The sequence below is a fragment of the Lepidochelys olivacea genome (genome assembly GCF_965140295.1).
Source record: "Lepidochelys olivacea isolate rLepOli2 genome assembly, chromosome: 7".
Classification (NCBI taxonomy): Eukaryota; Metazoa; Chordata; order Testudines; family Cheloniidae; genus Lepidochelys; species Lepidochelys olivacea.
The window spans coordinates 54,122,120-54,137,489 of record NC_140417.1 but is presented as its reverse complement, the minus strand read 5'-3'; the positions used below and the strand labels follow the sequence as shown (position 1 = coordinate 54,137,489).

The window sequence follows — 15,370 nt, the reverse complement described above, 5'->3', positions numbered from 1 at the left end:
ATGTCCTCCGAACAAGTTACCTCCTCGCCTTGGAACCACTGAGGAGCCAGGCTCTGAGATGGAGCGACTCCAAGTTTGGATGCAGAGTCTGACCTGCTTCCTGAGAAAGGAGATTTGGAAGAAGTGGGAGAAGACATGGAGGCATAAGGACATCCATTGCAGGTATGGGTACCAGGTTTGCCTGGGCCAGGCAGGTACTATCAGAATGACTTTGGCTTGATCGATCCTGATCTTATACAAGATGCTGGACAGCAATGGGGTGGGAGTGATGGCATACAGGAAGGGTGTATCCTATAGGATGAAAAATGCTCCACCTCTGGATCTTGGCTCCAGACCCACTCCAGAGCAAAAATTTGGGCATTTGCTGTTCTGTTTTGTGGTGAATAAGTCTAGCATGGGAAACCCCCATAGTTGAAAAATGCTCTGGATCACACAGGTGTTGATTTCCCACTAGTGATCGTTAGAGAACCTTGGACTTAATGCCTCAGCTGTGACCTTCTGAGACTTCAGCAGGTAGATGGCTGATATGGTGATGCTGTGTTGGATGCACCATGTCCAGAGCTTTATGACCTCCCTACATAGTGAGGAACCGAGGTCACACTCCCCATTTGCTTATGTGGAACATTTAGGCCACACTGTCCGTCACAATCTGTAGGTTTCTGTTTTTGATCAGAGGCATGAAATGTGGACAGGCATTGCAAACTGCGAGCAGTTCAAGTACACTGATGTGGAGTGTTGATTTGGAAAGAGACCATCTTACCTGTACTATAAGGTTGCCTAAGTGGGCACCCCATCCCAGTAGAGGCATCTGTTGTGGTTACCATTTCAGGAGGAAGCTGTAGGAAAGGGACGCCTATGGAGATGTTGCACAGGTGATTCCACCATTGTAGTGAGGCCTTGACCTTTACTGGCATGCTTAGAAGTTTGTTCAAACTGCATTTCTGTGGGGTGTTCACTGTCTTGAGCCAACCATGCAAGCAGTGCATGTGCACCCTGGTGTGTTTCACCACGTATGTGGTCGACACCATGTGACCTTGTAGTTGGAGGCAGGCTCTGGTGGATATCTGTGGGCTGTGCACTAAGGTATTGATGAGGTTCATTAGAGTGGCGAATCTCTGAGGAGGTAATGATGCTGTTGCTTCTAGAGAATTTAGATGGGTGCCGATTAAGTCCAGTTTCTGACTGGCATTACTGTGGACTGTTGGAAGTTTATTAGTAGACTGAGACTTGTGAAGAGTGACATTGTCTGTTGCACGACTGTGATGGCTTCTTCCTAAATTACAGTCTTGATCAGACAATTGTTTAAGTAGGGGGTATACTGTGACCCCATGCTTGCAAAGGAGGGTTGCTGCCACAGCAAGGACATTGGAAAATACCCAGGAGGCTGTGGAAAGGCCAAAGGGTAGTACCGTATATTGGAAATGATTCTGTCCCTGTATGAATTGAAGAAATTTCCTGTGCGTTGGACGTATAGCAATGTGAAAATGTGTGTCTTGAAGGTCAAGGGCTGCAAATCAATCCCCTTGTTCCAGCGCTGGAATGATTGTAGGTAACATAACCATCCTGAATCGTGTGTTCTGACGAATTTGTTTAGCTTTCTGAGATCAAGGATGGGTGACACCATCCTCCAGACATCTTCTGGGTTAAAAAAAAAAGGGGGGGGGGGAGAATAGAAGCCCTTCCCTCTGATGTACAGAAACTGGCTTTAGCACCTACAGGTGTAGATGATATTCTACTTCCTGTCTCAGGAGGGGTTCACGAGGGGTCCCTGAAGAGGGACGGCATAGCTGATTTTGACGATTTCCAATTCCTGTCTGTCAGAAGTGATAGTTTGCCAAGTTGGATAGAACGCTTTAGACAGTTAGTAAAAGGATGGTTGGTTGGAAGTGGTGTTGGCAGCAAAAGTTGGGGGAGGTTTGTCAAGCACTGGACAAAACCTTCAAATCTGCTGTTTAGATGTTGGGATGTGGTGGATTGGGAAGAGTTTGATCTGCATCTGGTCGGTCTCTGCCTATGTCTCTGGTTATCGTATTGTCTCAGTTGCTCTGTGTATGGGGCCTGTCTGGGACGCTATAATGTATAATACCTGGCTTGTTGTTTGTTTTGTTGCAGGTATATAAATATTAAGATCTGAGAGTGGTCCTTGAATCTTCCAATCTTCTACCCATTCCCCGGATTGAACAGAATGCATGGCATTTCCTGTTCTGACGGAACGCGAACAAGTCCACCTGGGGAGTCCCCCACCACTGGAAGATTACTCTGACAGCCTCTGGATGGAGCGACCACTCGTGGCAAGATGAGAAGATTCTGCTGAGGCGATCTGCTAACACATTCCTCGCCCCAGGCAGATGTGCGGCTACCAGGTGGATGGCATGCTGCACACAAGTCCCAAAGGCTGAAAACTTCTTGGTAAAGGGCCAACAACCTCGCTTGGTCCTGCCTGTTGATATAATACATTGCGGTGGTATTGTCTGTCAGGACCTGCACCACCATGCCCTTCAGGTGGGGCAGGAACATCTCTCAGTCGAGGCAAACCGCTTCAAGCTCCCTGACATTTACGTGATGGTTCCTGAAAATGCACCTCCAGAAGGAAGGCTGTGGTTTGAGCGAAGTCGAGAGCCGCCCCAATTAACTCTATTCATTGCACCAGCCATAAGGTCAAATTCTTTTAGTTTACCAACAGGCCCAGGTCATGGCAGGTGGAACGTACCAGATCGAGGCTCCACTGCACCAGTTCCTGAGATCTGCCCTTGATGAGCCATGGCGTGCATATACAAGACCACTGCCTGATCCGGGGAGGAGGACGACTACTGAATTACCAGGGGAGGCCCCAAGAAATCATTCCTCATGGGGGAAGAGGGTTTCGGGGTGGGCGCTTACTCCTCTACCCTGGCCTCCGAGTGCACCTCGCACACTGTGCTCGGTGCCGCCGGTTGCTGCTCTGAGGCGGTGGCAGAGGAGTGGATTGGAGGCATCGGCATCACAGGCATGCCCCACGCGCCCCCATAGGGCTACTGCGCCAGCCACTAGCCTCGCTGCCATGATGGCATCACGGAGGTCGACGCAGCCTCAGGTGCCCAATTGCGCCAATGCTGTCACAGTGAAGGGCTGAATTCCCTTTCCATACTGGAGAAATCACCTTCCGGTGACCACAGAGAGGACGTAGAAGCTTGCGTCTGATGGCTAACCATTGCCACGGGAGACCGGTGCCTCGAGTAGATGGATTAGGGACAGGGAGCTCAGTACCATGACGCAGACCGCTCCCATGGTCTACGAAACTGAGATCTGTGCCGAGCAGACAGCCAGTGGAAGGATGATCGGTGCCTTCCTCTACACGGCCCACGTTGAGAGGGCAGAGACTGCGACAAGAGTGAGACAAGCCAGTGATCTAGGACATCCTGTAGAAGATGGAGACCTGGGGCGTGGAGATGGAAAACGCTGTCTCTATTCCGGAGACCAGCATCATTTGCCTACCCTCAGAGGGGTCTTTACCACTGGCTTGCCTTCACTGTAAGCCTTTGCCATGACCTACGACACGTGGGGCTGGCAGCACTGGTAGAGGCCTCTGCTCTCTGGGCGCCGGGAAAGCCTGTGAAGGTATAGTCCCCGTCACCAATCTGGGTCTCCTAGCCCTTTCTGGAGTCAGTGGCGGATGCCTTGGGGAGCGAGGGGGCCCCATTGGGGGTGGAGGGGAGAGGAGGGAGGTCCCTGTGTGGCTCCGGTGTGGGCTGTCGGCCCAAATTGGGTCCTTCGCCCTTCTTGCTCAGTGCCGGGGCATCACCCTTCTTTGAGCTCCTCTCAGACACCAGTGGTGTCGGATGGAGCCCGGTGCCGGGGTGCGCTGTGCACCGAGGCTGAGGTGCTCAGGGCAGAGTCTAGACAAGAAGGCTCGAATGCCGGGTGGGGAGCAGCCTAGATGAGGAGGGTCCTCAAACAGATGTCTCGCTCTCTCTCAGTTCTGGGACAAAAGTTCTTACAGATGCAACACTTACAGATGCTTCACATGTGTGATTCCCTCAAGCCTTTGAGGCAGCTGCTTGGGGGTCACTAACAGTCAGAGCAGGGCTTAAAACCTTGAGACTGAGGCATGCTCTGCTTGGGGCAAAGTCCCCACTGGGACTCTCTATAACTAGACTACTTAACAACTACTTACTAATTACAAACTATTTACAAGGCCCTAAGGCTCGAAGACTGGAGTAGAAGAACCACTAATCCTTGCTATGCAAGGGAAAGGCGCTTTAACTGACCACCATGGGAGGTGAGAAGGAACTGATGCATGAGCGCAGCACTCAAGAGGGCACCGCAGCTGACCCTACGGATACTGCTAAGGCAAAAAATCTCCAACAGCCGTGCACGTGTGCGCATGCACACCTAGAATGGAATTGACATGAGCGAACACTTGAAGAAAAACTGTTTATTCCTGGCTTTTTAACACACTTTGCTATGTTGGTTCTTATGCCTTCCCCAAGGAAGTGTCAATTGTCTTTACTTGTTGATTAGTTCTAGGTGGCCAAAACATCCACTGGAGTACAAGTTGGGGCTCTACTCATTTCACTTGTGACCTGAAACAGAATTTGAACTCAGGCCTCCACAGGTAAAAAGCTAGTGCCCCTGCACCATAAAGGGAATGCTCCTCAGACTTCTCCATTAAGAATGTCTGATAATAATGTAATTGGATCTTTGGTAATGTGCTTTTTTTTTGTGCGGGGGAGAGGGGAAGGTAAGAGGAGGACTTACGGAGGGAGTGAACAGTATTTTACCTTGATCTTTCACCAAAAAATTGGTAGTAACGAGGGGTGGGACCTGCCCTCTAACTCCAGTGATGAATGGCTCTGATCCGCGGTTATTTCTGTCATCTTCAATTACTTGGATCTAGAATGGAAAGCAGCATGTTAGTCACAGCAGGCTCCATTTCATGGAGGGGGAACACAGAATCTGGAGTTACAGAGCAATCAGACAGGGATTGGGACAAACATTACTAGCTCTAAGAACTGAGAAGCCTAGACCTAGTTTAAGCTTTACCAAGCAGTCAACTCTTATGGTTTCGGAATTGGGAATAAGACAAGAGATGGGTTTATTTCAACAACCACCACCACCACCAAAAAAAAGCCACTTCCCAGTTTTCTATTGTTTTAATTATTTTGAAGATTGACATGTTTTACATTTTAAGATCTGATCTGGACTCACAAAGCAAAATTTGGCCCAAGAAAATACTTTCTAACAGTATTCTGCTCTTTACTGCTCCCCAGTATGCTCTGTTGCAACTACAGTCACAGACAGATCTCTCTGGCAGCTTTGTTATAATTTCCAAATATCTTTCAGCTTGCACTTCCTTGTTTGCCTGCCTTTTCTTTCTGAGCTGTTAAGTTCCCAGTATTTTCACAAAGTGAAGCTATTCCACTGTATATCTGATTAGACTGTGACCAAAAGTAATAAGAAAACTCAGAGTAGGGACCGAATGGCTAGGCAGCAGTTCTGCGGAAAAGGACCTGGGGTGACAGTGGACGAGAAGCTGGATATGAGTCAGCAGTGTGCCCTTGTTGCCAAGAAGGCCAATGGCATTTTGGGATGTATAAGTAGGGGCATAGCGAGCAGATCGAGGGACGTGATCGTTCCCCTCTATTCGACATTGGTGAGGCCTCATCTGGAGTACTGTGTCCAGTTTTGGGCCCCACACTTCAAGAAGGATGTGGATAAATTGGAGAGAGTCCAGCGAAGGGCAGCAAAAATGATTAGGGGACTGGAACACACGAGTTATGAGGAGAGGCTGAGAGAGCTGGGATTGTTTAGCCTGCAGAAGAGAAGAATGAGGGGGGATTGGATAGCTGCTTTCAACTACCTGAAAGGGGGTTCCAAAGAGGATGGCTCTAGACTGTTCTCAATGGTAGCAGATGACAGAACGAGGAGTAATGGTCTCAAGTTGCAGTGGGGGAGGTTTAGATTGGATATTAGGAAAAACTTTTTCACTAAGAGGGTGGTGAAACACTGGAATGCGTTACCTAGGGAGGTGGTTGAATCTCCTTCCTTAGAGGTTTTTAAGGTCAGGCTTGACAAAGCCCTGGCTGGGATGATTTAACTGGGAATTGGTCCTGCTTCGAGCAGGGGGTTGGACTAGATGACCTTCTGGGGTCCCTTCCAACCCTGATATTCTATGATTCTAAGGAATTTGATCACTTCTACACAGTGCTCTCACTAGTTCATACTTTGAGCTTTTGGGACCGAGGCCAGTCTGCAACTCAGACTGTTACAGATCATTCAAGCTGAGCTCGACAGGATGGTAACAGTGTTAAATCCACTAATTACCGGGACAAACTTGTTTAAAAGAATACATCTAATTAGAGATTATGCATTATGAAGTTCAACAGCACTTTTGGATTAAAAGTATCCAATGAATTCTGCCACAGAATGGGAGACTATAGAAAGAGAATTGAGCCCTTTTAACTACCTTTTCAGTACCAATGCCAAATCCATTTTAAGCATTAATCTAGCACTGATCATACTGAACAATCCAATGCCCGCAAATTATATCCCCCAATTTGCAACCTATTTTAACATGCAGAGTGTTATACAGCAGAGTTCTTGTTACCCTTACACAGTACATGTTCTAAACTGTGCAAGTGGAATGCTCAACCACAGAATCAGACTGTGACCATTCCAGGAAAAATCTCTTCTCAAAACTCTACAGATTAACTGAAGTTGGTGTCATCACTGATTAGATATGAGTCATGTGACCAACTTTAGCCAATCACCAGTAAAACAGAAATGATATTGGGGTAATAGAAAATCTAATCCACCATTTTCCTCCAATCCAAAGGTAAATACTTTTCATTTTAAAAAGATTCTCAAGGCACATTTCTAATTTACAAATGTAACATTTTAATTTTTAACAGTGGTGTAGGATCACAGATAATGAAAGAATGTTTATAGCTCCCCATGCCTCAGAGGAAGTCTGCTAAGGGATTCAGACAAGGAATTAATGTCAAAACAAAATGGTTACTTCAAAAGTGAGACAATACATCAAACATTAGCCCAGTATTGGCACCTCAAGAATAAACAGTAATCAAATTCAATTTACACAGGTGGAAAAGACTTCCACTAAGGAACAAACTGTGTGTACTTGTAATGCATATGGTATGCAGAGAGAGTATGTGTAACTACTCATACTGCATTTTTTGTTTCAGAGTAACAGCCGTGTTAGTCTGTATTCGCAAAAAGAAAAGGAGTACTTGTGGCACCTTAGAGACTAATCAATTTATTTGAGCATGAGCTTTCATGAGCTACATGTAGGTAGGTATTTTGCTTTTAAAGGTCAGGCAGACAATGTGGAGGGGAGACATTCTTCATAATCTGCTTCCAAAGTGCTGTCCACTTTCTATTGCCCCTTATTTCATGACCAGTCCCCATGTGGTGTTTATTTTATTCATTTTGATGAGGTAAGCAGAAAGGGATGGGAAAGAAGGATAAAAGATTAACACTGAAGGGTTAGTAAGGTGAAGCTTATGCCGCAAGCATGCACAGGTGGTCACCAACACAGATGATAGAAGACAGACACCGCACTTACTGGGCTAGGAATTGCATCTGGGTCTATTCTGTGCCTGGGTTTCTGCTGGGGTGGCAGCTCACTGAGATGCTTTTTTTTTTTTTTTTTAAAAAGTAACAGAGTGCCACAAAAAGAAAAACAAAGAGAGTAATAAAACAAAAAGTAACAGTGTTACTTCTCTCTGCCCGAATTTATAGCACTGGAGTTAGATATATACATTTGTACAATCATGCAACAAGAGGAAAAGAACACATCTGCTTCCATACTACACATTAATCCCAGGATCTGTCTTGCCATTGAACTGTTCTTGGGTTCTGAGCATTATGTTGGCAGAGATAATGGCTCACATGCTTGTTTTGTTAGAATTTGGGGATTTGCGCTTTAAGAACATGCTGCAATGGAGCATGCAATCTCTGTTTCTTGAGATTTAATTTAGTGAAAGAGAAGCAAGCAAAGGTATTAAAATGCCCCCATTCCTTCCAAAAAGCAAGTCCTAAAACACACACAAACATCGAATCGAAAACCAGAAAAGCCTAGGACTTCAATACCGTTAGCTAGATCAGGTGGTAACATAAAGCCGGATTAAAGCCAGGTATAAAATTTAAGAAGTGACTAAAATCACTGCCCTAAAAAAGTTTGTCAGCATCAGAAGCAATTGTGGTCTTTGGAAACACCAACTCAGCAGAATCAGGAAGAGTGGAGGACGAGCCTAAGAGGCTAGTGGTAGGAATTACGAGGGACTGTCATTTCACACTGTTGCTTGTCTGCACTCCCCTGCCTGCTTTTTGGAACCTCCCTTCTGCAGAGGATTAAAATTTGAGAAATAGCTCATCCTTCAACTACCAGTGTCTCCCACGATTCTGCATAGAACGTTCTTGGCAACAGAGTTAACTAGCTGCTTTGAAGTTACATCTAGCGGAACAGGAAAGACGACACATTTATGGCCCATACGTTAAATAAAATATCAGCAGAGCTGGATTAACTGCTATGGTGTTATATATTCAATCAGTTCCTGTCATGATTGAGTAACAGTACACCTATAACGAATGGCCCACCATACTATAAACAAGCTCTTCAGGCCTCCTCAAATTGAGCGTTCATTGGTTTCTAACTCAATTGTTTATATCCTTCTTAGAAGCTGGATAATCTCAATGTCAGATAAAATTAATGCAGTTTTGGGACCTGTGTCAGTCAGTCAACTGTTTCAGACAGAGAACTTATTTTGTCCTATCAGTGAAGTGGGAGGTTTTCAAAATTCAGGTGACAATCCCCACAGGACATCTGATCATTTTTAAGGCAGGTCATGTGTTGTGCCTAAACCAGCACATGTAGACCCTTTCGAAAAGCCACTAACAAACATCAGCACACAATGATCAAATTCTGTCCGGGGGAGTGACAATATGCACTACTTTGATAAATCAATGTGCACTTGAAATACCCCCATACTTCTGCTTTTGGGTCTGAGGCAGGTAAGTATCCCATTTTTACAGACAGAGAAACAAAGGGAGAGAGAAGCTCAGTAATGTGTTCAAGACCACACACGGAATCAATGACAGAGTTGGGAAGGGAACTCAGATGGCCTACACCCAGTTCCATGCTCTAATCACTAGATAATACTGTTTCTGGTAAATCAGAGGTTATATTCCCAGAACCTCCATTCATGGGCAGAAGTATGAAGAACAAAGCCAACAAATAGAGCATTGGGACCAGTTTTTGGCACCCGTCAGTTTGATTTATAAGAAGATGTTTTATGTGGAAGTTCACGTTGGTGAGAACTGAATTAACTTACAGGGCTAGGAATGGAGTCCGGATCCAAGCGTTTTGGCGGGGGAGGTGGTGCAGGTTGACTCCCATAATTTGATGTTCCTGGATAAGCACCGCCATAGTTTGATTGTGGGCCCCTAACCTGTCCAAAGGAACCTGAAAATGAGACAACAGAATGAAAGCATAACTAATTGTTCTGTATTTGTACAGCGCCTTGCACAACGGGGTCCTGGGTCTATTACTAGGGCTCCCTGGAGCTACTTTAATACAAATACTACTAAACACTTCCTTTCTTAACCAGTTATTCTAGTCACCTTAATCCAAAAATGGACAGCTACCTGCCCTTTAAGTAATTAGGATTGAAGAGATTTACCCAAATTCTTCAATTGTAACCTGTCTCTCTATCAGAGTAGTCCAGATTTAATAGTGATTTAAGTAATCCATTTTTGGAACCTGTTTCAGAAATGGGAAGAACTGGTCCTTTAAGACAGTAGGCAATGGGTTAGATCTGCATTAAAGCCTCTATGAAAACACAGGCTATGCCGCAGATCTGGCTAATATAAACTATGACCAAAGCAGTCCAGTACCCCATACTGCACCAACAAAATAAAGAAATACTGATAGAAGCGTGTCAGACAGCTTTTGTGTTGCCCGAGATTAGCAGATTAAAATTCTGCTATTCTAATTTGTTTAGTTTTTAAATTGCATATATTTATTTCATTTTGCTTTATACTTCATTAATGGAAATTCCTGCGGTGGTACACGGTTGTTTCGGCTGCAAAAGACACAGAAGGCAGTATATAGGTAGATAGCTAAGTACCTGCTACTGTTCTCTTACAAAATGGATAGTTCTGCCCAGCAGTGTCTTAAACACTTAGGCCATGTCTATACTACCACTTCCATTGGCAAAATTTAGGTCCCTTGGGAATCTTGAAAAAACTAACCCCTTGAACGACATGTTTCACCAGCATAAGCGGTAGTGTGCACAGCGCTATGTTGGTGGGCAAGCTTCACCCGCTGACAAAGCTACTGCCGCTTGTTGGGGGTGGTTTTATTATGTTGATGGCAGAGCTCTCTCCTGTCAGCATAGAGGTGCTAGACAACTGATCTTATGGCGGCACAGCTGCATCAATACAGCTGTGCCCGCTGTAAGCTCACTAGTGTAGACATAACCTAAGTGACATGGCCAATAACAAAAACTACACTGGGCAGATAGCTTTTAAGAAGTAGGTAATTCACCTAGCCAATTGTAAAATGCTGCAGGGAACTTCTTCCTGATCCTTGCAGCTAGTTATCAACATTAATGGTCACAACCATTCAGCGCTTTCATTCAACAGAAAATGTAATAGATATTAATTCATCCTCAACACCCCTTCAAAGGGAGAAACAAATTCAAAGGGATAAAGTAACCTGATCAGAAAGAGAACTTCAGTCAGGGTTAGAACTCACGTGTGCCTCGCTCTAAACCCCCTGATCAGCAACTATACCACTCTACAATGCAGTGATCAACAGCAGACAACATAACAGGATGAGAACTGTAGATCTTATGTTAAATACTTCTATTCATACGTACTAAATTTACTGCTCTTTAGTTCACTAAGGCAGACAAATCAAGGCATAAGGAGATGGAAGAAGGAAGCGTCAGAAGGAGGGAGAGTAGCAATCCATTCTCAACATGTTACAATACTTCCATAAACATGCAGGGTGTGCACATTTTAATCCCCAAGCACCGATATTTAATTTTTGTAAATTCTCTACTTCTGAATATAGAAGAAAGCAAATGTCAACTTTACCAACCAAAGCTCAACATACTTAATTCGAATTGCAAACTCTTCAGGGCAGGGGACCATATTTTATTCTTGTAAAGAACAATGCAAACATATGGTGCTAAACAGTTAGAAATACTTTTGTACCAATGCAAGCCAAAATAATTTTTTTCTAATTCAGCTTAACTCAGTTAGCATCTACATTGACCAAGAAGCATGGAGTAAACACTAAATCTCCATTAGGGATACATCCACCAGAGGTGATCTCAGGACTCTCCTCTAAACTCTGAACAAGCTAAAGGGAACACTAGTGAAAAAAATGCAGCCAAGAGACCACACAGACACAAATCAGGAACCAGACCACTCTTGCACCTAACTCAGACTATAAGTCCGTACTCTCCTGCAGTGCAAAGAGATCATAGAAGATTAGGGTTGGAAGAAACCTCGGGAGGTCATTCAGTCTAACCCCCTGCTCAAAGCAGGATCAACACCAATTAAATCATCCCAGCCAGAGCCGCATGTGGGCCACCCCTGATCTAGTCCAACCCCCTGCTCAAAGCAGGACCAACCCCAACTAAATCATCCCAGCCACAGCTTTGTCAAGCAGGGCCTTAAAACCCTCTAAGGATGGAGATTCCACCACCTCCCTAGGTAACCCATTCCAGTGCTTCACCACCCTCCTAGCGAAATAGTGTCCCCTAATATCCAACCTACACCTCCCTACTGCAACTTGAGACCACTGCTCCCTGTTCTGTCATCTGCCACCACTGAGAACAGCTGAACTCCATCCTCTTTGGAACCCCCCTTCAGGTACTTCAAGGGTACTATCAAATCCCCCCCTCACTCTTCTCTTCTGCAGACTAAACAAGCCCAGTTCCCTCAGCCTCTCCTGGTAAGTCACATTCCCTAGCCCTTAATCATTTTTGTTGCCCTCTGCTGGACTCTCTCCAGTTTGTCCACATCCTTTCTGTAGTTCTGAGGGGCCCAAAACTGGACACAATACTCCAGATATGGCCTCACCAGTGCCGAATAGAGGGGAATAATCACTTCCCTCGATCTGCTGGCAACGCACCTCCTAATGCAGCCCAATATGCCATTAGCCTTCTTGGCAACAAGGACACACTGTTGACTCATATCCAGCCTCTCGTCCACTGTAATCCCCAGGTCCTTTTTTGCTGAACTGTCGCTTAGCCATTTGGTCCCCAGCCTGTAGCAGTGCATGGGATTTTTCCTTCCTAAGAGCAGGAATCTGCACTTGTCCTTGTTGAACCTCATCAGATTTCTTTTGGCCCAATCCTCTAATTTGTTGAGGTCACTCTGGACCCTATCCATACCCTCCAGCGTATCTACCTCTCCCTCCAGCTTAGTGTCATCCACAAACTTGCTGAGGGTGCAATCCATCCCATCGTCCAGATCATTAATGAAGATGTTGAACAAACCGGCCCCAGGACCGACCCCTGAGGCACTCCGCTTGATACCGGTTGCCAACTAGACATTGAGCCATTGATCACTACCCGTTGAGCCTGACAATCTAGACAGCTTTCTATCCACCTTCTAGTCCATTCATCCAATCCATACTTCTTTAACTTGCTGGCAAGAATATGGTGGGAGACCATATCAAAAGCTTTGCTAAAGTCAAGATATATCCCATCCACCACTTTCCCCATATCCACAGAGCTGGTCATCTCATTATAGAAGGCCATCAGGCTGGTCAGGCATGACTCGCCCTTGGTGAATCCATGCTGACTATTCCTGATCACCTTCCTCTCCTCCGAGTGCTTCAAAATGGATTCCTTGAGGACCTGCTCCATGATTTTTCCAGGGACTGAGGTGAGACTAACCGGTCTATAGATCCCCAGATTCTCCTTCTCTTTTTTAAAGATGGGCACCATGTTTGCCTTTTTCCAATTGTGCGGGATCTCCCCCCTGTCGCCATGAGTTTTCAAATATAATGGCCAATGGCTCTGCAATCACATCAGCCAACTCCCTCAGCACCCTTGGATTCATTAATCTGGACCCATGGACTTGTGCATGTCTAGCTTTTCTAAATAGTACTTAACCTGTTCTTTCACCACTGAGAGCTGCTCACTTTCTCCCCATACTGTGCTGCCCAGCGGAGCAGTCTGAGAGCCGACCTTGTCTGTGAAGACTGAGGCAAAAAAAGCATTGAGTACTTCAGCTTTTTCCACATTATCTGTCACTAGGTTGCCTCCCCCATTCAGTAAGGGTTCCACACTTTCCCTGATCATCTTGTTGCTAACATACCTGTAGAAATCTTTCTTGTTACCCTTCACATCCCTTGCTAGCTGCAACGCCAATTGTGCTTTGGCCTGCCTGATTATACCCCTGCATGCTCAAGCAATATTTTTATACTCCTCTCTAGTCATCTGTCCAAGTTTCCACTTCTTGTAAGCTTCCTTTTTGTGTTTAAGCTCACCAAAGATCCTGCCTTGTGTACCTAATGCATTTGGAAGAAAGACATTCTCTTCCTTCAATAGGACAGGGAAATACTGGAATCTTCAATTACTGCCACAGTCCTGGATGACTGCGACTCAGTAACCAATACTACTGGTTCACTCAGACTGCACATTACCTTATATAAAGTACAGAAGGAGCAACGGGATGACTTACCATTCTGCTGCACTTGGTATCCTGACTGGGAAGGATGTGAGAGAGGAGGTGGTCCCTGGAGGCCAGTCATTGCAGGCCCAGACATGGCTGGATGAGGTGGTGGTGAGGACACATGATTAGGCTGGGATGTTGGTAATCCAGTTAGAGCATGTCCAGGCAACTGTGAGCCTTGCATTGTTGAAGGTCTTGGGGCCCCAGTGGTAGGAGGGTAACTGGAAGGTCCAATCCCTGTGGAGCAGGGAGGTGGGACAAAACCAGGGGCTTGAGGGAGGCGCTGGGCTGACAGTGGCGGACCAGAAAAAGCAGGTTGTGCCAGGGAAAGACCCTGAGACAGGCTGGTAGGAGGTAATACATGGGTCATGGTAACAGGAGGGGGTCCTTGGCTTGGAGAGTAAGATGTGTAGAGACCAGATCCTGTCGCAGTAAAGCTTCCTGAGGCTGGAGGAACTGATGTTGGGGGACCTGACGAGCAGAAAAGTTATTGCCATTATTTGCTTTCATACAAACAAAAACCACCTGAGTTAAGAGAGCACAAACAAAATCCATGCCCTCTAACCTACCTTGATCTCTACCTTAAGTCCAGACAAAACCCCGCAATGAAAGCCCTTCTGAAACTGGAGTCGGAGAGGCTGAGGAAGATGAAGTTCCTAAAGAGGTCCTGAATCATGATCACTCCCCCTCCCCGAAAAGGATCTTTGATTCCAGGAACATTTGTAATTCATTTCATGCTGTTTAACATTGTGAGTCTTTTCATTAACGTGAAGGCCATTATGCAGTGGCCAAGGCCAGATTGAAAAGCTACAGTGAACTTTATCTCCTACCATTGATCCTTCTCCTTGTAAGGCTATGTTTACATAACGGGCCTTACAGCTGTAAAGTCTCCCATGTAGCCGTTCTTTGCCAGCAGGAGAAAGCTCTCCTACCAGCATAATTAAACCACTCCTAACAAGTGGTGTTAGCTATGTCAGCAGGAGAGCCTCTCCTGCTGACACAGTGCTATCCACACCAGTACTTTTGTTGGTGAAACTTATGTCGGTCGCGGAGTGTTTTTTTCAAAGCCTGACCGACAAAAGTGCTAGTGTACATGAAGCCTAACAATGCAAGACAGACGATAGCCTTAATGCAAATTTCCTGTCTTTTTTCTGTGTACCAAAATATGTTACTATCTAAAGGTAATTACACCATACTATTTATAGTGGGAAATTTGAGAAAGATATTTCCTTAAGTGTGTACAGTAGAATTTGTATACTTAAATCCCACTTGTTTTTCTCCTAACAATATGAAGTGTGATTACGCTATATTACAGAATAGGCTTAGCAAAATTAAGTGTGTTAACTAAAACAATTCAAGTGCAATAAAAATGTTTACACGCAGAGAAGACCTAGTTTTACTGCAATCTCCAACCTTCTGTATAAAGGCAATGTCTTGCCAACTACAGGAATGACAACAGAAAAAAGGGTGCCTGGCTTCAACGTTTTCTGCTGTAGAAGTCTTCTGATGTCAATTTAGTTTACAAAGCCCCATGAAACCCTTCAGTGCAGGACAATACAGTCTTTCATCCACTTATTGTTCACACAAGTTCAGCACTTTGTCCCTTTGGTAGCTCCAACAGGCTTTTTCCCCCCTCCTTTTTTAGGCCAGGCTCCTGCCCAGCATCAAAGTATGTAGA

At 45.3% G+C, this 15,370-nt stretch overlaps 1 protein-coding gene across 2 annotated transcripts in view; it reads right to left on the bottom strand.

Moving 5' to 3' along the window:
* SEC24C (SEC24 homolog C, COPII coat complex component) overlaps positions 1-15,370 on the bottom strand; it is a 66,118-nt gene that overhangs the window by 33,518 nt on the left and 17,230 nt on the right. Inside the window, exons 5-8 of one of the 2 annotated variants that reach the window (XM_084634480.1) lie at positions 13,702-14,163; positions 9,330-9,460; positions 7,562-7,630; positions 4,761-4,872 (exon numbers count right to left, since the gene is read on the bottom strand). In XM_084634480.1, coding sequence (XP_084490606.1) covers positions 4,761-4,872; positions 7,562-7,630; positions 9,330-9,460; positions 13,702-14,163 — 774 coding nt within the window. The remainder of the gene's footprint in view (positions 1-4,760; positions 4,873-7,561; positions 7,631-9,329; positions 9,461-13,701; positions 14,164-15,370) is intronic. The other variant, XM_084634481.1, reaches the window with a different exon arrangement.